This window comes from Capricornis sumatraensis, chromosome 15 (genome assembly GCF_032405125.1).
Source record: "Capricornis sumatraensis isolate serow.1 chromosome 15, serow.2, whole genome shotgun sequence".
NCBI classification, from domain to species: Eukaryota; Metazoa; Chordata; class Mammalia; order Artiodactyla; family Bovidae; genus Capricornis; species Capricornis sumatraensis.
Genome location: NC_091083.1, coordinates 21244191 through 21269957, shown reverse-complemented (window position 1 = coordinate 21269957; position 25767 = coordinate 21244191). Strand labels below are relative to the sequence as shown.

The 25767-nt window shown below is 38.9% G+C and overlaps 1 protein-coding gene across 11 annotated transcripts in view; it reads left to right on the top strand.

The window, feature by feature from the left end:
• Positions 1 to 24572, top strand: part of CREM (cAMP responsive element modulator) — a 66549-nt gene extending 41977 nt beyond the window's left edge. For 2 of the 11 annotated variants that reach the window (XM_068987380.1, XM_068987384.1), the window contains 2 exons: positions 19579 to 19735; positions 23868 to 24572. In XM_068987380.1, coding sequence (XP_068843481.1) covers positions 19579 to 19735; positions 23868 to 24012 — 302 coding nt within the window. In that variant the 3' untranslated portion in view covers positions 24013 to 24572. Of the gene's footprint in view, positions 1 to 4360; positions 4550 to 11068; positions 11137 to 15748; positions 15785 to 19578; positions 19736 to 23446 lie in introns of those variants that run through there. The other 9 variants (XM_068987377.1, XM_068987381.1, XM_068987386.1 and 6 more) reach the window with 9 other exon arrangements.
• The last annotated feature ends 1195 nt before the right edge of the window (positions 24573 to 25767 follow it).

Genomic DNA, 25767 nt, shown 5'->3' with positions numbered 1-25767 from the left:
CACAGTTTCTGTGTTGTGCTCACTTTTTGAATTACAGTCTGAGAATTCACTGAAATAAGGTCTGTTCTCTTTTTTTTTTTTGGCTATTCCTTTTTAAAGTTCATTCAGTGAGGTTTTATGTATGAATCCTTTCATTGCAATTGGAATAAAGATGGTTTTAAATTGTAAATTATAAGTAATTAAACATTTGCATGTTTATGTGTTTGAATTAGCTCATACATAGTAGTAGTGGTAGTGTTAGTCGCTTGGCCGTATCCGACTCTTTGCGACCCCATGCACTGTGGCTCGTCAGGCTCCTCTGTCCATGGGATTCTCCAGGCAAGAATACTGGAGTGGGTTGCCATTCCCTTCTCCAGAGGATCTTTCTGACCCAGGGATCGAACCTGGGTCTTCTTCATTGCAGGCAGATTCTTTACCATCTGAGCTACAGGGAAGATCCTGTAGTTTGAATTAGCTCATATATACAGATTTAGATTTAAAAAGATGTATCATGTGAAAAAAGGTCAGATGAAATCTTAAATTTTGCTTCTTCCTCATTTGGTCATGAATTTTTTTTTCAGTTTCCATCCTTTTTTCTCTTCCTCCTTTATTGATTATATACACCTTTAAAATATTATTTTTTAATTAAGTTTTTTTTTTACCAAAGTTCTTGAATTTTCATCCTATAAGTAGTGTTTTCCTTGCTTCAGTGATACTACTTCCTCTAAGAAGAGAAGTGTGCCATGGCAGTGAATAGAAGAAGTAGCAGATCTTTTTAAACAGTTTTTTATACCAAGAATTTTTAAAGAATTGCCTAGACTAGTTGGTATGGTATCATCCTGGTTACCATGGAATATGGTAAGTTGGGGAAGGGGAGACCATACTTGTTAATTCTGATTTGAAACTAAATATCATGGCTATGTCAGAATGTATAGGAAGACATCTATGTAACCACTAAAACTTACTTAGTAGAAAAATACTTAACTAATGAATTAAACTCTCTGTAGACAAACTTTTTTTTTATTAATGTAAGGTCAGTGTGTTCAAGATTCAGTCTGTGGGTATAGAGTAGAGTGACCTACTTAATTATGGGGCGTAGTTCACCTGAGACTTTAGGGGACAGAAAGTTAAGCATATCCCAGAGCAACTGGAATACCAGAGCTTAACCTGTGCTCACCACTACTATGAGCAGATAGTATACCATCCGGCTTGAGTCAGCTCATAGAGGACAGTGAAGTAGAATTTAACTGATCATGTAATCTAAGCATTCAGTTTTCCTTCAGTTGAGATTATTTCATCAAATCGTAATGTTATTAAGGCTTACTTAGAAGAGGAAAATAAGTGTGCATGTGTTAGGTGGCCTAAAATAATACACTACTTTACCTCTGCTTGCATCCTAATCACTGTACACAGGCCCGTGTAGGCTCTCCAGTACGAACAATAAAGTGGCCATAAGTATAAGCTTTTATGCCTCAGTTGCATGCCCACCAGGCTGCTCTGTTCATGGAATTCTCCAGGCAAGAATACTGGATGGGTAGCCATTCCCTTCTCCAGGGGATCTTCCTGATCCAGGGATCAAACATAAGTCTCCTGCATTGCAAGTGGATTCTTTACTGTCTGAGCCACCAGGGCAGCCCTTTCAGTCCAATAGAGCATTAGTAAAACCTAGGTCCCCAAGGACCTAGGAATCAGTAGGAAATAAAAAGCTATTTTATTTTCATTGGTTCCTAATGGCCTTGATATGGGCCAGTGATTTTATTTTTAAATGATTTGCCAGACCTGATGTCTGAGATTGGTTTTGACAAATAGCTTGACACAAAATTCTTTTACCTTTTATGTTCACTAAAAATTTTCCATAAGTTTATAAAGTTAATAATTAGCTAAGATATAACTAAACTCACTCAGTTAATTTCATTTTTGTTTTTCCTACTACTTAATTTATATTGATGTGTTCATTGAAAACATATTATGCTATCCTTGAAAATTTTTGTAACCTAAAAAGTTTCCTCCTCACATCTTTTGAATATATACACACATGCTCACAAAGCCTATTTCCGGTATTCAGCAATGGGGATATTGTCAGTTGAGAGATAATATTTTTAAATGGGACAGCCCTTTGTCATTTGCTTATGCCAAAATCAAGAGTGCCTTTGATATAAAAAAAAATAAAAGTTAGGCTTAAGGACAAGACTCATCAGTAGAAACATTTTCTCTCCAGAGCCAGCTTCTGTGTGCCTGCTTGTCTTTGGTTTTTCATGTCTAATTATGTAATGATCATAAGAACAGATTCAGTTTTTCACAGCATGAAAGCAAAGAAATTTGGTTAGATCTATTGGGAAAACATTGAAAACTAAAAGAGTAAAACAAATGAAGTATGAAAAGAAGAAAGAAAGGATCTTTATCTACCTATTTCATGGTTCTTATCCTTGGAAGCAACTACTCAGATCTGTTACTAGTTCAAAAGCTTGATAATACTGTCAATATGGAAAATTAAGTTCTATAATTACAATTTGAAACCATACTTCATTTAACTCTTCTACACTCACATGTGGCTTAAGTTTTTATCTGTCCTGTCTTGAGGAAATGGTAGCCATTCACTCATCAGTCATATTTATTGAGTGCCTGCTCTGTGCTAGGCTTTGTGCTTCTTAACATGGTGGGTACACTGCCCATGCCTTTTCTTTATAAAGCACTGTTTCTTTGACATCCAACTATCAACTGAAAATATGCATTCAAATATATAACAACATATGACATTCATTCATGTCCACCCATGAAGATCCAAGGAGGCGATATCTCTTCTGTTTCAGATTTCTCTTAAACCCTTTTATTATTAAGAGTGAGTCCTGAGACCCTTGAAATCTTTGGACAGTCATGGTGAAATGCTGTTTTGAAAATGTGTACAAAATATAATGCTGTAGATGAACGAGACAAATAAAGTCAGATTGCTTCAGAATTTCTCAACTATTGACATTTTGGTAACTGATTCTTCAGTTTCTATCAGTCTTGTGGTAGCCTGCCAGTGAGCTAAAACCAGATAGTGCCTCTGTGTTGAAATCTTTTTTAAAAATGTTAACTCATCTTTCTGTGTTGGCCCTAGAACTTTAGGTCAAAGAACTGAAGATTTGGTGGTGGTGGTGGTTGTTATTGTTATTAATAGTTCTGACAGGTTTATCTGATCAGATTGTCACCTTTGCTTAGATGCCATAACAAAGTTAGAAAATGACTCTGAAATATTCAGAATATACCTTAGACACTACCACAGCATTCCTGTAGGGCACTCACATTAAATTATAGGGGTCATGTTACTCTGATTATGTGTTAACTTCTATCTTCATTGTAAAGTCTAGTTAGCTGGTTTGTATGTGATTTTTTTTTTTAAAGACTAGCCCTTGTTCCACTTAACCTCTAGTGTCTAAACTAAAACATGGAGTCATCTTTATGTTAAAGTATACAGAGCTCTCAGATATTTTCGATAGTATTTATTTGTCTATTAGAGTGAAATTTTAAAACAACATTTGATCAGTTATTCTTTCGAAACTTTCTGTTAATATGTTGCTTTTAAACATGGTTGGTAAGCCTCAATATTTAAGGGAAGTCTACCTCATATCTTTTGCCATAGCTACAGTTATTTAAGATATTTTGTAAAGGTAAATACTTTAGCACAAATTCCGTACAGTTACCTTTTAAGGTTCTTTCTGGCTTAGCATTTTATATTTCAGGATTCTCCTGACATAATCAAAATGGTAAAAGTTACAGTTTTATAGACTTGCACTTTAAAACCTCATGTCTAAATGTATATATACACACATATGTTTTATTAAATATTTAAGTACACATATATTTTAATAAATATATATAGGCTTTAAAGCTATATATTAAATATATATTCCATTAAAAGGTACTTTTGATGATAAATTAGACAAGTAGTTAGCTGAAGGTACAAATTTATTGTAATTATAATGCTCGATGGAATTTAACTGACCATTTCTTAAATCTTAGAAGAATGTTGTTTATAACTAACAATATATGAGAAAGAAAGGAGAAAGTCAAAACCTGGACTTTATTCCTGCCTGCATCTCCATTCTTCCTCTTAAATACTATATGTATGTATATGGATGCCAGAGAGGAGGAAGAACTCCCTGAGTTCTGGGTATTTCAAGCAGTTCTGAATATGAGACATTTTCAAGTGTTTTGAGCTTTTTCAGTGTGTTTACCCATGAAGGAGGGTCCCTTGATCAATCTAGCATAGAGAATTAAGGGTAACTTGAGAATGAGAAGCTTTGGTCATATATAGGTCCAGAGTATGTATTCTTCCAATATGGGGTTGTTAAGAACAAATCTTGAAATTCTCTAATACTTCTTTTCTTTTTCTGTTAAGTTGCTATAGCCCAAGGTGGAACAATCCAGATTTCTAACCCAGGATCTGATGGTGTTCAGGGACTGCAGGCATTAACAATGACAAATTCAGGAGCTCCTCCACCAGGTGCTACAATTGTGCAGTACGCAGCACAGTCAGCAGATGGCACACAGCAGTTCTTTGTCCCAGGCAGCCAGGTGGTGGTTCAAGGTATATGTCATTCATCTAATACATTTAGAATACCTGTGGGTTACTAGTGGTTACTAGCGCCATTTAGTGGTGGTTTCATAGTTCTATGAAACTTACAGGATGTAGATTTGGGGAGGGAGGGAGAGGGTAAAGAGGACTTAAAAAGGCTTGGAGAAGTATTTTAGCATACTAAAGCAAAAGTTAAATAAACTATACAGTTTTCAATTTTTAGCAGATTTTATTGGCTCTAAAGAAAAGTTAAATTCAGAGTAACAATGGAAAAAAAGGAGTTGGAAACATGAAGTTTTTAAGTAAATATTCTTCCTCTGGGGATTAGAAATGTACCGAATATGTTTTTAGTACCTAGTCTTAGGAAGACTTAAGTATTCAGTCCACAAGGCACTGAATTTGGGTTTTTCCCCGGTTGTTACACTCAAGCCTACTCTCTAGACATCTTATTTCAAAACAAATGCTGATTTTGTGCTTTCTTTTGAGCATTTTTAGTACATTTGAATTCTGAGGTACCTATTCTATCTCTTGTGAAAGCTAAGAGTAGTGAAATGAAGCAGTTGTGATACATAGCCTTAAGTTTTTAGGGTAACCTAAGATTTCAATGAAAACTGAAGTATACAGTATTTTTTATTTTATTCAGCTGTGCTCAAATAACTATAATGTGTTCAATGCAACTTTCAAAAAATTCCCCTTGGTCTATTTGCACTAATTTTAAGGGTGGGGGGGTAACATCAGTTGTTTTAGTTTGAAAGTTTTGCAAGTATAGAAAATAGCAGATTACAATTGATGAGTCTCTTGATAATTTAGATTTACTCTGAAGTATTTGGGGCACTATATGGAGTATAATTGGAGAAGGCAATGGCACCCCACTCCAGTACTCTTGCCTGGAGAATCCCATGAATGGAGGAGCCTGGTGGGCTGCAGTCCATAGGGTCGCTAAGAGTCGGACACAACCAAGCGACTTCACTTACACTTTTCACTTTCATGCATTGGAGAAGGAAATGGCAACCCACTCCAGTGTTCTTGCCTGGAGAATCCCACGGACCGGGGAGCCTGGTGGGCTGCCGTCGATGGGGTCGCACAGAGTCAGACATGACTGAAGCGACTTAGCAGCAGCAGCATGGAGTATAATAAAAATGTGCGAAAAGCTAAACTGGTGACATTTATGGAGTTAAAAAAAACCAATAGTATTTACCCAGTGCTTTAATGTTTTCTTTTAAATATAAAATTAAAGCACCCATTCTATTTATCTGATACTCATAAATCCTTTATACCTAAGTGAAAAATCATAAAGAATGCTCTCATTTCTTCTTTTATCTTTTTTAATTGGATGATCTACTGACAACTTGCTACTTTAAGAAGGAGTTTTTTTTTAAAATGTTTTGTGTTGTACATCAGTAATACACATGTAAGTCTTCTATTTCGGTGGGGGAGTTAACAAGTCTTTTTCTTCCATAAGTCACAAAGGATATTTTTCTGCATTGATTCTGTCAGCTTTATGGTTTTACCTTCCACATTACATTGTTAATCTACCTGTGGCCCACCTCTGTGTAGGGTTGGGTGAAAGCCTGTTTTTATTTCTTTGTCTCCGCATACGCAGCCAGTTGTGCGCCGTCTTAACTGTACAGTAAGTAGGCCTTGTGCAGTCGTGAAGTGTCTCAGCATTCTCGCTGCTGCATGCCAGCACCACACTGCTTTTGTTGTCACAGAACAAGCTCCCCTTTTTTGTCTTTTTAACTTTTTGTTTTTAGTGCTGTTTTCGCTTTTGTGAACTATAGTTCTCTCACATGCGCTGGGAATAAGGTTGAATTTCTAAATACTAATAGTATAATACAGTAAGAAAACCAATGATGAGATTACACTCAATTTATCGATTGACTTAGGGAGAACTGAAGTCTTTTTTCTTATTGAGGTATACCTGACACATAGCATTTTTGTTAATTTCAGGTATGCAACATAATGATCCTACATTTGTACAGTCACAGCTAGTGATCACCGTGATAAGGCTGTTTATTATAACATACTTAACCGTGTATAGTTACAGACATTTTTTGTTGTGTGCTGAGGACCGGAGATCAGCCCTGGGATTTCTTTGGAAGGACTGATGCTAAAGCTGAAACTCCAGTACTTTGGCCACCTCATGCGAAGAGTTGACTCATTGGAAAAGACTCTGATGCTGGGAGGGATTGGGGGCAGGAGGAGAAGGGGACGACAGAGGATGAGATGGCTGGATGGCATCACTGACTCGATGGACGTGAATCTGAGTGAACTCTGGGAGTTGGTGATGGACAGGGAGGCCTGGTGTGCTGCGATTCATGGGGTCGCAAAGAGTCGGACACGACTGAGCGACTGAACTGAACTGAGGACCTTTAAGACTTACTCTTAGTAATACTTACAACACAATGTTAGTAACATACAACACAATGTTAGTAACTCTAGTCGCCAGTTTGCACTTTACATTCCTGGGACTTATTTTATAACTAGAGTTTGTACCTTTTGACATCCCCTTCACTCGTCTTTGCTCTCCCCCATGCTCCACCTTTGGCATCCACCAGGCTGCTCTCTTTGTCTGTGAGTCTGAGTTTTGTTTAAATTTCATATATAAGTGATATCATCCAGCGTTTGTCTTTCTCTGTCTGACTGATTTCACTTCGCATAATTCTCTTCTCAGGGTCCATCTGTGCTGTCACAAATGGCAGCATTTCCTTCCTTTTTTATAGTTGATTAAAATTACATTATATATATATATATATACGCATATACCACATCTTCTTTATTTCTCTGTCGATAGACACTTAGATTGCTTCCATGCTTTGGCTATTGTAAATATTGCTGCAGTGAACACGAGGGTGTAGATATCTTTTTGAATTAGTATTTTTATTTTCTTCAGATAAATACCCAGAAGTAGGATTGCTGGATCATAGGGTAGTTGATTCTTAATTTTTTAAGGACCCTCCATAGTGTTTTCCATAGTGGCTGCACCAATTTATATTCCCACCAAACAGAGCATAACTTATTCAGATCTTAACTTTTAACAGTTTAAAATTTTCTCCATGGCGGGTGGGGGGTGGGGGTCCTGTCATACTCTGAACAGTGTTCAATTCTTAAATACTTGATGGTGTTGGGTTTTTGTTTTTGCTATTAGAAGTGGTAGCTCTTTGTTACATTCTCTGGTTGCTGGTATAGAGAAATAATTTTTTTTTAAGTTCATCTTTTATCTATGAACCTTGCTAAAACTCTAATTACTTCTACTGCTAATAATATTCTGACTCTTGGTGAATCTCTCTGTGATCCTACATGAATGTTTATATCAAACACAAATAAGATATAAATAAATATTCCTCTTGTTCTTTCTCCTTGCCTTTACTTTTTTTTTTTTTCCTTGCCTTTACTTTTATCTTCTCCTTCTCCATCTGAAAAATAATGGTGGCCAGGGGTTCTACTTCTTCCTTAAACATATCAGGGTCCGTGGGCATTCTTGTCTTACTCTCTGTCGACCTTCCACCCTGTCAGCCCCTTGAAAGGTCACAGCGGTTTCCCTGTGAGTCTCTGTCCTCATCTTTTTTTTTTTTTTCACATTATGCCACATAATGCTTTTGAATGCAAAGTGTTCCTGTACAACAGAAGTTTATAAATGACTACTTCTTAAACAGCTTTCTAGACCCCAGGGGTCTGGCAGTGTTTCATACTTTTATTTCTAAACAGTTTAGATAAAAATTTAAGAATAATACAAAGGCATTCTGAATCATCTGAATAAGCTACACCTATGCTCCTGTAATTATGCTGCTTACCTTCACTGCCTGGGTAGCCCTGCCCCTCTTCCGGTCCCCTCGGCCCAGCTCCCAGGTGCTGGTGGTTGTGGTGGAGCTCAGGCTGCATCCCAGGCCCTCTCCTGCCTGGCTTGAGTGCTCTCTCTGGATGACCTCATCCCTGCTCCTGGCTCACATCTCTTGATGCCTAAAGTCCAAAACCCCACATTAATTTTTCCCACCCCACTTCCCTTTCTGTTACCCTATTTCATTCAGTAACTGTCCATCCTGTTACTTCATGCAGAATCCTGGGTGTCGCCTGTCACTCTCCCGCCCCGTCTTCATCCCTCCTCCTTGCTAAAGAGCCCATGTCTTCATTCCTCCCCACCTCCACTGTCACAGTCCTCTTTCCGGACCTTGGTGATCCCTGTCCACTGCCCGGTGGCTGCCCTGAAGCTGGCGGCTATGGAGCAGCACTCTGATTTTCTTCCTCATGCCAGAAGCAGCAGCTCCCTTGTTGGCCTGGTGTTTTGGGAACTGCTCCTGAAAGTTTAGCTAGGCTCCCTTTACTCATACTTCCCAGTGATTCTGGGAGCTACTAATATTTCTTAGAAACAAAAGTCTCTGTCTCCAGCATTTCCTCTTTCCCATTCTGCTCTCCCTTCTGCAGTTCAGAGTGGTGTTTGTAAAATTTTCAAGTGTGTAATCACGTCAACCTCTTCTGCTCAAAACCCTTGTGTGAATGCCTGTTACTTGTTAGAGTCAGAGTCCCTAACAAAGCCCAAGCCTCTGCTTGATCCAGGCTTTCCTTCCTCACTGGACTTCTCCCTACACTTGTCCCTCTTCTGTGCAGAGTTCCTTTCATTTCCTGTCCTGTGCCATGCGCCCTCTCCCCTCTAGGGCCCTTACCTCGAGCCATTCGCCCTGGCAGGAGCACTTCCCCCATCACTTCATGCTGAGAAACACTTTCCTAGGCAGCCTTCCCCAACCTTCTACATCTGGCTGCTGGGACCCCTGACGTGTAATAAATGTTTGATAACCGTTTACTGAATGAAAGCGAAATAGTCTCTCTCTGTAAAAATGTTACTAACTAGTTCCATGTGCTGATTAACCAAGTTTATCTAGTCCAGGGGATTTATTAAACTGTACCGATAGCAGTAGTCAGCCAAGCAACCAACCCCCCTTCTTCCTTTCCTTCCTCTACTCTTTTTTAAAAATATATTTATATTTATTTACTTGGCTCCTCTGGGTCTTAGCTGAGGCATGTAGGATTTAGTTCCCTGACCAGGGATCGAACCTAAGCCCCCTGTATTGGGAGTCTTAGCCACTGGACCACCAGGGAAGTACCTCCCTTCTTTTTTTAACACAAATAGGTTTGAGCACCCAAGTGCCAATTTAAAGAAATGTTGAGATTAAAATCAATGTGAACTTTCTCAAATTTGAAATAAAAGTTGATCAAGAGTCCTGAACCCAAGCCCTCAGGTATGGCTGGAATGGAAAAGAGTCCCTCATGGACTCTCCATTGGTCTCCAGACTTTCTTACTTAGTCAGGATGTCTTCAGTTTATGTGCTTCGGAAAATTACTAGAACCATGGATCCTTCATCATGTTTTGCCTCCCAAGGGTCTGAATGTGAAGTCTCTGCCTTACTAGAAGTACTTCATTGAATAAAGCAAGAAGGAGGTAGTGGAATGAATACCCTTTCACTGATGTAACATTGAATTGAATCCTAGTCCTACAGGGAATAGACTTTGTAAGCCCACTGATAAGGACGGAAGATCAGTGACAGATAATTTATTTGGGGGCAGTAGAGATGTAGATAATTTTCTTCCCCAGGGCTGTAGTCTGTTTTTCTGTTGAACATGTGCCAATCTTTTGTCTAACTTTGTAACAGTTAAATTTCCAGCAATGATCCAGCTCTTCATGTGCTGAACCTTTACTAAGTGATCCAAATAAAACTGGATGCATTTTTAAATGTATGAATAGTAATTGTGATTTATTTATGAGTTTTATAAACCACAAAATTCTTTTCAAGGGATTTTGAGTAAAATGGCATATTAGATTGAGCCACATGAAATTGCTATTTTTATGGGCCAAAAAGGTTAACTATCGGCCAATTCATATGATTCAATCTAATTTTTCTGGAAGAATTTATATAATACTTGCTGCTTTGGGCAGAGTGAATTTCTAAAATTTCAGTATGTATTTCCTTCAAGTGAAATCAGCAAATTCTGTGTCATCTTAGGAACAGCTGGATTTTACAATATTGTAGCAAATAAAAATGTATTAAGTCAACTAAGGTGGCTGGATATTCCTTACCTGGTGAGTTTAGAAGCATCAATGAAATACATTACGTGTATTTCACAGCATTTTTCTGGGCTGATTGTCAATTTTTTTTTTAATCTGTAAGTGCTTTTTATCTTTCTATGAGTTAAAAATATTTAAGGTTTATGCCTACTTTGCTTACTTAGAAACACTGGACATAACAATAACTAAAAGTAGCTCCATAAAAAACAACCAGGTAACTTTTAATGCTAATAAGATGGTGTTTTGTTTTGTTTTGTTTTTGCCAGAGCCCAACTTGATTTTTATATAAAAATGAGGAACTAGAACACTGAGATGATTTATTACAGGAAGGGTTTTCATAGGGTTTGGTTTCGGTGAGCTCGTGTGTGACAAAGCAAATTGATGGCAGTGATAGGCTAATGATGTCATTGTGATGTCAGTACTCCTACTCACCCCGCACGAGCTTGCTGGTTTGGAACACTTTATGTGGGACCCGCGGCAGGGGAAGCCAGGCGGTGCTGTATGCAGAAGCCCATCATGGCTGTAACTGGGGATGAAACAGGTAAGAATTTTAAAGAGGGGTTTACATTCCGCAGAATTGTTTTTAAAGTTTAGAAAAATTATTTAGGGACCTCTTCAGTGTTTCCCAAAGTATCAACTTTCTAGTAGCTGAGAAGTAAGACGTCTCTTCTAATGTGTAACCGTATCTGCTCGGCACCATGTGAAGGCATCTGAGTGTAGTTGCTTCTTTCCTCAGTACTGAGCTGCTTCCTTAGCCAAATCGGTAATCCGGCACCCCCCACCCACGCCCCTCTCTCTCTCTCCATTTGCTCTACTAAAATAAGCTGTTGATTCATCTGCAACCTGTTGCAGATCCAATGCAGCTGCGAGTGAAACACACATTCTGTTCAAGTTGTTAAAAAAAAAAAAAAGTCGGAGTCAGCTTCCGATTTTTTTCACGCTGTGTTCAAATGTAGCTGCAAAACAGAATAAGGAACCCAGCGCGTCAAGGGTGTTGGTGAGCCTGCCGTTCCTTCCGTCCTGTGGAAAACGGTCTGCTGCTCGGCTCACCGGGTTCAGAGGGCCGACGTCATTACATTTCCTGGAATCGGTGCAGCGGGGAGTGGAAAGTTAAACTGCAGGCGAGCTGCACGCTGACGTCAGTCCGAGTCACGCCGTAATTGACTCAGTTCTTTCCGCTCGGCCGCGCGCAGGTGGGGGCGGCCACCCTCCCCGACGGCGCCCTTAGCTCCCAGCAGGTCCCGTGAGCCTTGCCTTCACGTTGTGCCCCAGGTAAGTGTGTGTCCGGCGGGGCCAAACGGCCTGCGCAGGTGCCTGGGGACCGAGCGCCCGCTCGTGCTTGGCCCGGGGAGTGCAAGTCTTTGATTGGCCGCCCCCCACCTACCCCACCCCCACCTTCACTTTTTCCCGGGGTTGATGCTCTCAGTTACAGGTAATGCCTGTGATTTAGTGACTTGTAGTTGAATGCCAGACCCGTACTAAACTTGTAGTCGAGTTTCTTAAGAAAGGGTTACTGTGAACACCTTTTAGCTGTTCAGTCGGTGGATCTGGCTCTCTTCCCGAAGGGAACATTCCATTGTCTTGAGCAAGTAAAGCCTGTGTTAAATTGTTTTTCTCAAAGAAGTTTTTGTGAGGTTGAGGTTTTGGAAGTGCTATAGATTACAGAAGCCCTCAGATGACAGACTTACTGTAAGAGATAGATGGACTTAATCTCAAACACTGCATGTCATAGTGATTTGAGGACCAAAGGCATTTTTGTGCGTGCATTTATTTTCTAAAAATCATTAGTTGGTGTGTATCTTTCTTTACTAAGCCTTTAATTCCAACTTGCATGTCCAAACATGAGAAACAAATATAGCAAAAAATAAAATCAAATGATTGGAGAATAACTAGAATATATTTAAACATAAGTAAAAATGTGCATACATTTTTAACCATTGCTTGTAAATAAGAGAACATTTATGTTTACAGAGTGAACATACTACTACTATCCTTGAAAAGATTTTTTTCTCACATTTTGCCCACAATGCTTATACCTGATTTACCCATTCCAATTTAAAATTTTCAGAATGCTGAAATTTTTAAAATGTCAAACGTTTTTCACAAGACCTCACTGTGTCTTCAGAAATCATTATTTTTGGAAATCTGGTCAGTTCTCACAGAATCAGTTCTGTTTAAAATGGTATTTGAGAATGAAAAGCGTATTTTATTTGCTTTTTTGAGGAGCTCCCAAAACACAGGATTTAAGGGGCCTTCTGAAGGCAGTAGTGCAGCTTTTCCTTCTTTGGAAGGAATGGTGCTAAAGCTGAAACTCCAGTACTTTGGCCACCTCATGCGAAGAGTTGACTCACTGGAAAAGACTCTGATGCTGGGAGGGATTGGGGGCAGGAGGAGAAGGGGATGACAGAGGATGAGATGGCTGGATGGCATCACTGACTCGATGGACGTGAATCTGAGTGAACTCCGGGAGTTGGTGATGGACAGGGAGGTCTGGCGTGCTGCAATTCATGGGGTCGCAAAGAGTCGGACACAACTGAGCAACTGAACTGAACTGAGTGGAGCTTTGGGCCCCACCTTTGGACTCCTAGTTTCACCCCCTCTCCATTCGGATTTTGAAGGGAGTGGATGGAGCTGGATCTTTTGACTTGCCAACTTTTGACCATGTGTGCTAAGTGTCTTCAGTCATGTCCGACTCTGTGACCCTGTGGACTATGGCCCACCAAGCTTCTCTCTCCATGGGATTCTCCAGGCAAGAATACTGGAGTGGGTTGCTATTCCTTTCTCTAGGGGATCGTCCCCACCCAGTTTTGACCATGATGCACATTTTACATCATGCTGCAGTAGACTTTGTGTGTGTGTGTGTTTATATAAAACAAGTACATTTATGTAAAACCAGTTTCAAAAATAGTGCTTACGCTCTGTGATATACTTGTGTATTCTATTTTTTAATGCCGTTCTTGACCCATGAAACTAATAAATAGCTTATGGTCTACAACTTATAGTTTGAAAAGCTCATCTAGACCAAAATCAGGCTCCAGAATAATGACTGGCATGGAAAAGGTTTTAGAAGGATTTGCTTATAGGATCATGGAATTGAATGTGAGAGTGAATATCCATTGTTTATAGAATTATATTATTGATTCTGTTGGTTATACTTTAAATTTTTATCAGAAATAGTTTTTATCATGGTATTCAGCCTGGATTTCTAAATTGTTAAAAAGTTACAACTTATTCAAATTTGGAAAATAGTATCTTAATTAATATTTGATGCATGAGAATAAGGATACATTTCACCTTTGTGAAAAGGGGCTGCTGGAAAAAGTTTTTGTTTGGAGATTTTCACATGAAAAAATGTTTTGGATCAGGTTGTAACTGCATGGAAGGTATACAGAAATTGCCATTGTGTTATTTCCCCACTATTTTTGAAAAAACATTTTAATGAAATACAATTTTGGATGCTTGTTTCACTTTGCTCAGTTTTATATGCCTATATGAACATAAAATAATGCCTAATAAAATATAAATGAATGCCTACTAAAATAATTATGATGATACTTTGCATTTATGTAAACTTAAAAAAATCACTTAATGTTACAAATAAATACAAATGTGGCGAGTGCTATAAGAAAGCTGGCAGAACATGAGAGACCATGAGAAGCAGGTAACAGGGTTAAGGGATCAGGAAAGTCCCCACTGAGGAAACCACGTTTAAATAGGTGAGAGGAGAAGCACTTTCCATGCCTTGTCACTGAGGTACTGACTGCGGATGATGTTACCCTTATTTGCATCTAACCGAACAGGGGTCAGAGCGGGTGAAGCTCTTCTAGCTCACAGAGTTAGCAAGCGATGAACTCTTCTGGATTTTCAGAGTCCATGTTGGGTCCTGTTCACACCATATCACGTTGCTTTTTTCTAGAATATTTATTATTACTCTCCTAGGATGATATAGGAGTATATATTTGCTATTATATAGAACTTTAAATTTTGATATTCATAATTTCATCTTTTACATGGACTTTTTTTTTTTCACTTGAAGAATTTTACTTAATAAACAATTCAGGAAGGTCCCTTATGGGTAACTTAATAAAAAATAGTACTGGCTTAATTCTATGGGGTCTATGTGTTATAGTAATTATAACACATTTGAAAGTGTTCAGTATTTAGTTAGATTTACATAGGACTTCATTTACCTGGGAAAAGTGGGGGGCAGTGGAGGAGGGGAAGTTTTGGGTGGTGTGAGACAGCAGGCGAGGGCACGCCTGGTCTGGACAGTTTGAGTCCTGGTGTGGTGGCAGGGAGGAAGAGGGCCAGAAAAGGAAAATGAGGGTGCTGTTGGTTTTTGGAGCCAGGGCAAGCACCCTGTGCTAACCAGTGTGACTGCAAAGTCACCTCCATTGCTTGCAGTTCTCCAGTGTGTTTGGGATTGGCCACACAGAGCAACGTGACACATGAAGGTAGGAGCTGTGTGTGGAAACAGAGATCTTTATTCAGTTAGTGTGCTCAGAGAACTCAGTGAACAAATAAGCAAATAATATCACCATCATTAGGGGTGTTGATAAATCGCTTCACTCTGGAAGTTATCAAGCTAGGCATTTGGCTGGCTTTCCTCTTTTCTTTGTTAGGAAGAAACAAGCACCTTTGACTTGTGGGATTTTCAGTTTTTTTACTACCAGGCTGATGAGATTGTACCATCTGTTTATTTGTGATTCTCCACCTTTGAGATTCTCTTTTAAATGATTATATACCTTAAGAAGGATGTTTTCTATTATTGCTTAATAATTTATTCTCTAAGGGGATAGAATATATAGTAGAAATTTTTATAGTAGAAATTTTAAAAGTTTTTTAAGAGGCATATTTTTTAAAAAGCGCAGTAAGGAATAAGAGCCACACATTTCAACCATTTCTATTACCCAGGTTTGTTAGAAGGAAAACTCCAGGGGGAAATATATTTATGGTTGTTAAATGCCTTTGAACTAATATACAGTATAAGCATAATCTGGAATATTGTCTTTCAGAACTTAAGGAAGGGAAGAGGAAGGGAACTAACATTTGCTGAAAGCCTACCATGTGCCAGGCACTGTGCTAGACACTTTGACATACATTACAGGGTTTATTGTGAGTATTAAATGAGACCATGTATCCCCATTTTACAGATGAGGAAACTGAACTTGCCCCAAGTCACATGGCTGGTAAGTGGCAGAGCTGACTAGAACCCAAACTCCAAGCCCCATGCTTTTTCTGCTGTACCGTGTTTAAAGCTTGCGAAGAGAGGTATGAAGTTACTAACCAGAAGTGAGAGTTCTAGGAATTTTCTTTCTCATGAAATATTGATACTAAACCTAAACATTTCTTTTTACATGTCAGGAGTTAGATGGTTGGAATCACACTATAAATAGAACTTCTCTCCTTCTAAAATGCCAGGTTAGATGACTACTATCTCAGGGAAAACTGAAGAAATAATGCCTTTTATCCAGAAGTCGGAATAAACACATGGCACCTTATCAGGCTTTCCATGGCTTAGTGTTAAAGACAGCTGTAATAACAATAGCTTATGGTCTTATAATCATAATATTGCTTACTTTAGACATTCTAAATGACAGTGGGCTTTTGCAAAACCCCAGGAAGTTCAGAATTTACTCCGTGTGGTCCACATGTAAACTCACCAGGCACTCATAGTATCAAAGACCGAGCTAGATTCTAGGGGATACCAAGGTAAAAAAGATGTCCCTGATTTGTCTTTAAAGTTTGCAGCCTTAGAATAAAATTAGTGTGTTAATACCTTTTTCTTGTTTTTGTTTGATCATGAGTTTAAAGCCCCCACAGATGGTCTACTTATTTTCAGAAATAATGTGTACAGTGAAATTCTGGAATAAAAAATAATTTGGGCACTTTTAGTAGTTAGAAGGAACAGAAATTGGCCTTTGTAAGAATCCATGGATCAGAGTGTGACACCGAAGAATGTAATAGATTTCTTTGAACTGTGATCCTCAACATCTGACCTGCTTTAAATTACCACTGAATCACTTCATCAAAAACTAAAGCTAAGACAAAAACTTTTTGATAACTTCTTTCAAAAACAAAACTTTTTGACATTTGGATTTCCTTAAAACAAAAGATTCTCTTTGCCCCCATCTTATTAACATGCTTACTAACAAGATCATATTTCAATATATGGAATTCATCCTTTGATACTTATTCAGTAACCATTAGACATTAGAATAGCACCATCACATAGATTATTTGGGATATTATAGGAATTGATGCTAATTCCTACTAATTTACATTAATTCCTATTTCTGGCTTGAACTAATGCACTGCAGGGTGATTTTTTGTTGAAGGAGATAGAATGAATATATTCTAGGTCTGAAAAATTGTAATAAAACCTAGTTTTGTTAGCGAATAATCTAAAACTAATACATCCAAATACAACATTCCGTTCCAAGATATCATTTTAAAGCTGTATTTTTTCCTGAGCTATTGCTCAAAATGTTTTAAGAATACTTCTTTAAAAAGTGCCGCTCTTCTTCATGGTGCCAAGTTTGGCCCTTGGAGGGTAGTTTCAGCTTTGGGGAACAGGCACAAGTTTAGAAACATTTCTGGCTTTAAGACCAGTGAATGAACTTTATTTTTTCACCTGCAAAATATTCCTCCCCCTCCCCCTTTTCCTTTTTTAAAAAATGGATACTCTTTAACTTTTGTATATCACATAACCAGTCTGCTCTGACTTACAGTACCAAAAATAGCAGATATACACAAAGCTAGAGCAAGCATCCTGAACCCATCTGTACCTTGCTGTTAATTTTTATTGCACTCTTTGTGAGCAGTGTTTGGCCAGAAAAACACTAGACCAAGGTCTGCATCCTTGCCGCCTGCAAATGTCAGCACAGGGACGACACAAGAACTTCTCATTCGTCACAGGCCATTGTTCCAATTTTAGAAAGCCTCTGTCGCCTCCAGCTGTTTCATTGTTTAACCTTTATTAACCCATAACCACCTTCCCCTGCTGTGAGTACAGAGAAAGGAGACCGCTGTGTAGTTCTGTGCACCGTTCTAGTTCCCCTGGCAATAGGATTTGAAGTTTTTCTAAAAAATCTTTAGGAAGTTAACAGTTTACAACTGATTTTTTAAAATATCTTCTTAAATAATTTCAAAATATTTCAAAATTTTCAGTGACATATAATAAGACATCTGTGTATACAGTGTTTTAAATAGTCACAAAAATAAATTTAGGATTTTTCTCAAGTTTACTAATATCAAATTTTGCTAGTGATTGTTATATCTATCACAGTTGCTGTTTATCATGATTGTTTATTAAATTATATACAGAAGGGAGAAATTTATAAGTGATTTTGTTAATCTTACAAAGACCTTGTTATCTTCACTCAAAGCCATATTTTTATTCTTTCACCTAATTCTCAAGCCCTAGAGGGAAAAAAAAAAAAACCCTGGTATATATCCAAAAGAAGCACATAGATCATTTTTGATGAACCTTTTAAATTGGTTGGCTATTTTCAGTGATAATATTCCACTTTAGTGAAAAAGTCTTTTGTCTCCCTTTTGGGTAAAATTTTGTTTCTTCCTCAATGGGTATAATACATTTCAATGACACATAGTGATGATGCCTTTCATATTTTGATTGGCACTAAGTTCAGACCAATTTTTATTGAACTTGATAACTTTTTAAACCTTTCTTGCATTTAACTTTGAGACAGCATGCATTTTGCAACATTTCATCAAAATGTCAAATTAACTATGGACCATTCATTCTTAAAGTTGAAAAGTTGGTGGTAAAAAAATGTTTTGTGACTTAAATCTGTCCTTTCTAGGAAGCTGTGTTTATGGCAGTGGATAGACAAACTTTGAAATCAGGACACTTTGAGGACTTTTAGTATTCAGTGTGAATACTAAATATTTAAATTTATCATTTAGCTAGCTATGATTATACCATAATTAGAAAATGTGTTTTAAAAAATGATTGCTTAGAAATGTGTTATTATCCCAAGGAACCTAGGAAAGACAAAAATTATTATTCTGCAGAGAAACCAGTTTTAAGTAGAGCTTTCCTGTTTCTTATTTTGTTCTTGTTTTTAAGCTGAAAATACAGTAAGCTAGTATTTTCCTTCCAGCAGCCCAGTTAGTCATCATCTGTTAATAATACTTGCACTTAAAGATTTTCAGGAACTGTTTCAGGTATGATGTAGGCTATGGGAAAATCTCTTCACTGGGCTATTCAGAGGATACAGATGTTCTGCTTAAGTAAAATTCTTGCAGTGGTGTGCAAGGGCCAGCTCCCACTGGTTTGCTGGTACCAATGATTACATTTTCAGGATTTTTATGAACTGATTCCAAAAACAGCCATCAGTAAAAAATAGATGTATTGATAATACACATATACTTAACAAATAAATTACATTAATAAACACTTAAAACTCATCCTTTCTAATAATTATATCCATGATCTTGAGGTTATTTACATCTGTTTTGTCTCCATGGTGTGCCCCTTACTATAGTATGTCTTTCCACCTCTACATCTAGTGAAGTTACACTGGTAGCTTGAAACTGGCCATGGTGAAAATGTTCACATCCTAGAATTTGATAAACAGTACAGACCAGGGCTTTTTTTCCCTCCTGGAGAGCTTGCAATTAAATATGTATCAGCACAACACTGATTTTAGACTAAATGAACTATTAATTCAAAAGTCTCCCTACTTTAGCCTTTGATTAAAAAAAAAAAAACTTTCTGAAAAGTGTTAGGGCATTTTCTATTAAATGTATAGACCATCCTGAGTATCATTGTTCCAAATGCTCATGAGATCTCTCATACCTAAGATTTCTATAATGCCCTGAACAGTCATCTTAAACATTAGCAAGATCACCTCTTACAACATGTAAAAAGAAGGTGGTTATTTCCAGGTCAACTTTATATAAAATATATCAAGTAGGAAATTGTTTATATGACTTGTGCCATTTTGTTTCCTTGCAGCCGCCACTGGCGAGATGCCGACTTACCAGATCCGAGCTCCGACCACTGCTTTGCCACAGGGAGTGGTGATGGCTGCCTCCCCCGGAAGCCTGCACAGTCCCCAGCAGCTAGCAGAGGAAGCGACACGCAAACGGGAGCTGAGGCTAATGAAAAACAGGTAAGGCATTTCATTAGAAACTGCGGCCACCTAGGGGACCTATCGTTTACTACTTGTCCTCAGCCATTTCTCCCATGTTACATGTTCTGTGTCATTTTGTGTAGACTCCTGCTCTGCTTGTGCTCATAGGTAAGTTTTCTAATCAGAGTTCCAGCCGTGAAACTCTTTCATCAGCCCCCTGTGTTGTAGGGTGATATCTAAATGAGACATTAAATTTTTTTAATGACAACAGAAGGACTTTATTACAAATAAAGATTCACTTTATACTTGGTATTTACTTTGTGAAATAGGTGATAAGTAATATTTAGCTTCTTAGCAACTATACTCAATAACAGTTAATTTTAAATCATTATTTTAAAAATTATCATTATTTATCAATTAGTATGGTCAATATAATGATCATTATTATGAAATAAGACATTCAGATACAATGAAAACCCTAGAAAATGGTTCGATGATGACGACGAAGTACTTTATATACTTTATACACTTTATATACTTTATACAAAAAGACCGAAATAAGATGATTGCCTGACTTGTTTGTTTTTATTTATTTTTAATTGGAGAATAATTGTTTTACAAGATTGTATTGGTTTCTGCCATACATCATCATGAATCAGCCATACGCATACATATGTCCCGTTCCTCTTGAACCTTCTTCCCGCCTCCCACCCCATCCCACCCCATCCCACCCCTCTGACTCGTTAAAGATCCTGTGGTGTGGGGGGGGGGGGGAAGCTGCTTTATGAGCAAAATAAATTTGAGTGTGAGTTCAGAATTTTCTAAGTCTTTTACATGTAGTTTTCTATCCATTTTGTAACTTCGTTTTTTCTCTATTATACCAAAGTACAGTCTATTCTGAAAAATTCTAGTTGAGTGCAGGGACAAACCAAGAGGAAGAATTGAAATTACCCACAGTCCCACCACGTAGAGACACCTCCGGTAGTACATATACTTCTAGTTCCCTCTCTCATTTTCTCACATGTTCTTGCATATTTTCTGGGCTAGAAATAACTGAGAGAGTCCCTAGGTGCAAGGAATTCTGAGAAGGATCTATTTTAGCTTCCAGATTTCAGTTTCAGAGCAGGACAAGAGAAAAGCAGATGACAAATAGCTACTCGGTTGCTCAGTGTCTGTTGAGCAAGTTTTCAATGCTTGTTTCTACCATTTCTTTACCTCGCAGGCATATAGCTTTCACATGAGAATAGGTCTAGTTATTCTCCTTACTTTTCATGGGCTTCCCTGGTGGCTCAGACCATAAAGAATCTGCCTATAATGCAGGAGACCTAGGTTCGATCCCTGGGTCAGGAAGATGCTTTGGAGAAGGGAATGGTTACCCACTCCAGTATTCATGCCTGGGAGATCCCATGGACAGAGGAGCCTAGTGGGCTACAGTCCATGGGGTTGCAAAGAGTCAGACATGACTGAGCATACACACACACACACACACACACACACACATTCTCTTTACTTTACAGATGAGCCGCTGAGGTTCAGAGAGGTCAGGTAACAAGCTGGCTAAAATCACACAGCCCAAACTGCACAGAACCTGGAAGTACATTCAGGTTGTCTTTACCCAGAGCCCACACAGCACTGACACTGAGGTCACCTGCAAGAGACCTTGGTGTCAGCTGCACATTTAGTTGTATGGCCTTACCCATAGCCCCACCATGTAGAGACACGTAGGACTGACTTACTCATGAAAAAGACCTGTTACACATTCTCTCTTTAAAAAGACTAAATTCTTTGGCTGGCATTCATAATAGATACTTAATTGTATTTCTACCAATCCCACAACGGTTTTTAGTTTTTTAACAAGCTTGTCAGCTTTTCTTCTTTGCTGGGTATTTTTTCTCCATGCCAAGGATATCTTCAGACAAATGCAAGACCTGAAAGCTGAGCTATTAATAGAAGAAACAGGTGTTTTCCGTAGCTGAGACAACTTAGGAATGTACCACCTACTGGTATGACCATCCAGAGCTTTGTGCCTAGAACATTTTGACTCTGGTAACAGGCAGGCAGACACATGAAACACGAAGTATGAATATTTCACTAGAAATAGTTGACCTTGGTAAATAAAACTTGAAAAATTAGACATCCCACGACACTGTTCTTCAATATTTAAAATTTCATTTCATGGTAACTTGTTTTATAAAATGGCTATCTTCCTTCCAGATCTAGAATTTCATATGAGGATTTAATCATGAAAAGCTTGGTATTCAGAAATATATTTTCATTTCTTTGTGAAAGAGTTGAATTGTGCTCCCAAACTGCCAAGTGTGATTGGAGTTACTCTTGACTTGCCATGTGAATCATTTAGATTAACTTAATCTGTGTTTATCAGATTGGGCTCACTTTTACACTGTTAATTTTTCTGTTAACTGTTTGAGAAGTCTGAGAACATCTTAAATTCACAGGGCGACGGCATTGTTCTCAGCTAGGCGGTAAGGCTTGATGTCTTCCTGCGGATCATTGGGATTTCAAGGTCTTTCTTCTGCTGACCCTTACTTCCCACAGAGAAAACACAGATAACCAGTTGTTAGTGTCAACTACCCCCAAACATTAAAACAGAATCGGCCAAGTGTGTTGCACACGTCAATCCTAGTTCAGCATTGCGGCAGAGTAACTGGCATTACCGTAGCTGGTAATTAGACATTCGACACAACTTTTGTTTACATATTTGAATTATCTGTTTCAGCGTAGGCTTTTTGATACAATGAGTACCTGAAAGGCAGTTCTTCTCAAAGGAATGCTCCAAAATAAAGCTGTGATCAAAGGGTATCTTCTGCAGAGGAGTTAAATGATATGGTTGCCACCTCCTCCCCCCTAGAAAAAAAAAAATTAGAGAAAATGTTGGCTGTGTCCATTGTTTTTTGGTGGGGTCATGCATGAAAATACCTCACTCGGCTCGTGGGTTCATTTGTGTGTGTTGCTTTGGCTGCTGGTTTGGTCTTCCTCTGGGCGTGTCTACACTACTTTTAGTCCTGGTTTGCAGATGTGTGTCTCATGTCCTTTCCATGATTTCTGTCTTGGCATTCTCACATTTCCAGGTTTAAGTTGTCTGGATTACTGAGGGTTGTATTTCTGTACCCTCTCTTCTCTCCTTTAATTTTCAAAAGCTGAGTCCCTTTAATTTTGGTTTATGAAAATGTGCATGACCTGTTATTCTTATCCATGTTGTTTTTCCAGCCAATAAATTATTGCTTGCCATCCTAATTGATCTTGTCTTAACTGAAATTTAGTCTTGAAGAATGAAAACCTCCCATACTGAGGTTTAAGGTTGCTGAGGACTAATTGTTCTAATCATTTTTGATCAAAGTTAACTCGTGATAGAACATGTGGCTTTTGGTGGACAAAGATAGTTAAGAGAATTGAACAGATCTGTAATTTTTTTTGTTGTTGTTTTCGGTAGAAATTCATGTGGGGATGTGTTCCTGTCGTTTTGGTTACTGAAAACCTTTCTGGCCCCTGTGACCATGGGCCGTGTGCCCTAAGGAAACACCTTGTACCACAGGTGCCTGGCCGGTTGTCGCTCTGCCATCGCTCCTGCCGGCTGAGGGTGGCCGCACGCCCAGGCACATGCTTGGTCACAGCTGTCGTGCCGCTCTCCCCAGAGCTGACCGAGGGCCGCCTGGCGGTTGAGCCCGGGGGGCCGCTCTGGGCTGTGCTGAGAGGCTGTTCCCCTTGTCACTGGCCTTGTGTTGGTTCCAGGGAAGCTGCCCGGGAGTGTCGCAGGAAGAAGAAAGAATACGTCAAGTGTCTTGAAAACCGCGTGGCTGTGCTTGAAAACCAAAACAAGACCCTCATTGAGGAACTCAAGGCCCTCAAAGATCTTTATTGCCATAAAGCAGAGTAATTGTCTTTGACTTGGACCTTGTTTGCTCTGAACTCTAATCAAGGCAGGAGGTGCAGCCATGCTACTAATTGCCATGCGGAATGACTTGTGGAAGGGACCCCCGTGACCCTTGAGAACCCAGTTTGGCTTTAGTGTTTGACATTGAATGCGACCTCTTGTCCCAGGATGGGGAACGCCACCATGATCACACTTCCCAAGCCTCCTTCAGCCTCCTTGTCAGTAGCGTGCATGCGAAAAAATGTTTTGTTTGCCCTTTTGCTTTCTATTTCCTTTCAGGGAAGCTGCTAAAGAATGTCGACGTCGGAAGAAAGAATATGTCAAGTGTCTGGAAAGTCGAGTCGCAGTGCTGGAAGTTCAAAACAAGAAGCTTATAGAGGAACTGGAAACCTTGAAAGACATTTGCTCTCCCAAAACAGATTAGTAGAAATATTTAACTATGAACTGATTACAACCTGTACAGTTGCTTTTGAAGGCAATACAATATATAGCCGGCAAGAATTATGGCTTTTTTTTCTCCTTTGTATCATTCAGTGTATTTTCTAATCTCTAACATTCCCAAACTGCTTCACTGTACGTAGTTAACTCTTAGCTGTAACTTCAATTTTTTTAAAAAAGAGACAAACTGTAAAAAAAGTCTGTAACAGATTCTTAAAATGCAATATTTGTAAGACTTGTTCCAGTGCCACATATTTGCAATTCCCAATCTGTGTCATGAATAGTGTCCTATGCAATAAAAATTTTTTGCAGATCTTTAAAAATCATTTTAGGAAAGGGTGATCAAAGATAAATGCATCCAGCAGTACAATAAAAATAAACCACAAAAAAATACCTCAGGAGAGAATGGAAAGAAAGAAGGAATGGAAAGAATCTAGTGACATGCCTATGTGAAAAATAATAGCCTATAAATGAATTTATGGCATTTGCAGATTTTTATATTGGTTGCTTTGTAAAGAAAATATTGTATTGCTGTCTTTGAATGCCAGAGTTGACAACAGTTTCTAATAGAACCATGTTGGTTACACTTTGTAGTGTTTGGTGCTCTTTTAACTATCCGAACATTGACTACAGTTTTTACTCTATGGTGTAATATAATAGATCTTCAGAAGCTTTTAGTGTCGGTTTGCTCTTAAGGTGATGAAAGGTGACACATATTTTAATACCTGTGCCGAGTTACAAGTTTGAATTGTATTTGCAGACCTTCACGGGCTCCACTGCCGATTTCCACAGTGGGCCGTGTTTTCTGCCACGTGTCCTTTCTGCCGTCGTCTCAGAAACCCAGCCCCAGGGCTTAGCTGTATACAGCGGAGTAGCTCTGAGAGATTCAGCTGGTGTGATGCACTAGGCCTCTCTGCACATGGTCTGGAAATCTCCTGCTGGTGACCCTCTATTTTGAGTTATGGCTAACAACCATGGGAGGGTTTGGTTTTTTGTTGTTTTTTAAAAATATTTATTTGTTTGGCTGCATCAGGGCTTTGTTGTGACACATGGGATGTTTTGCTGCTTCATGGACTCGCTAGTTGTAGCAAATGGGCTTAGTTGCCCCACAGACTGTGGGATCTTAGTTCCCCGGTCAGGGATCCAATCCAAGCCCCTCGCACTGCAAGGCAGATTCTTAACCACTGGACCACCAGGGAAGTCCCACCATAGGAATTTTAAAGGAAAATCTAAGACAACTCAAGATTTTATTTTTCACTTCAAGACAGCTACTTGTAGATCAAACACTTTTGAGTCAGCACTTTCAGATGAGGTTCATTACGTCGAGTGGGTTATTACTGGTATTCACATCTCATCCTGCTTTTATAATAAAAAACCTCGAAGACACGTGTAAGCCCAAAGCCCTGACCACAAGATACTCACTCGTGGGACGTCTGCGGAAGGCCTCCTCTGGGCTGGACTCACCTTAGTTTCTGCTGTAACTCCCGACCTGTGAAGGCTGCCCCTCCCCCAGTTTCAGCAGTGGAGCTGGCTACTGTGTGGAGGAGTGTGGGGTGCAGGACGGGAGGCCGCTGGGTGGCATCTTAGTGCCACCCCACGTCGTCATCCCTTATCTGTAACTCCCAGGAGGCGAGGCGCACCGTTTGTGGCTTTCTCTAGAAATACTTAATCCACCCATCAGAGCCTGAGCTCTGAATCTCTTTTATCTCAGTGTTTGTCTCATTCTACAGAAAAGTAAGGT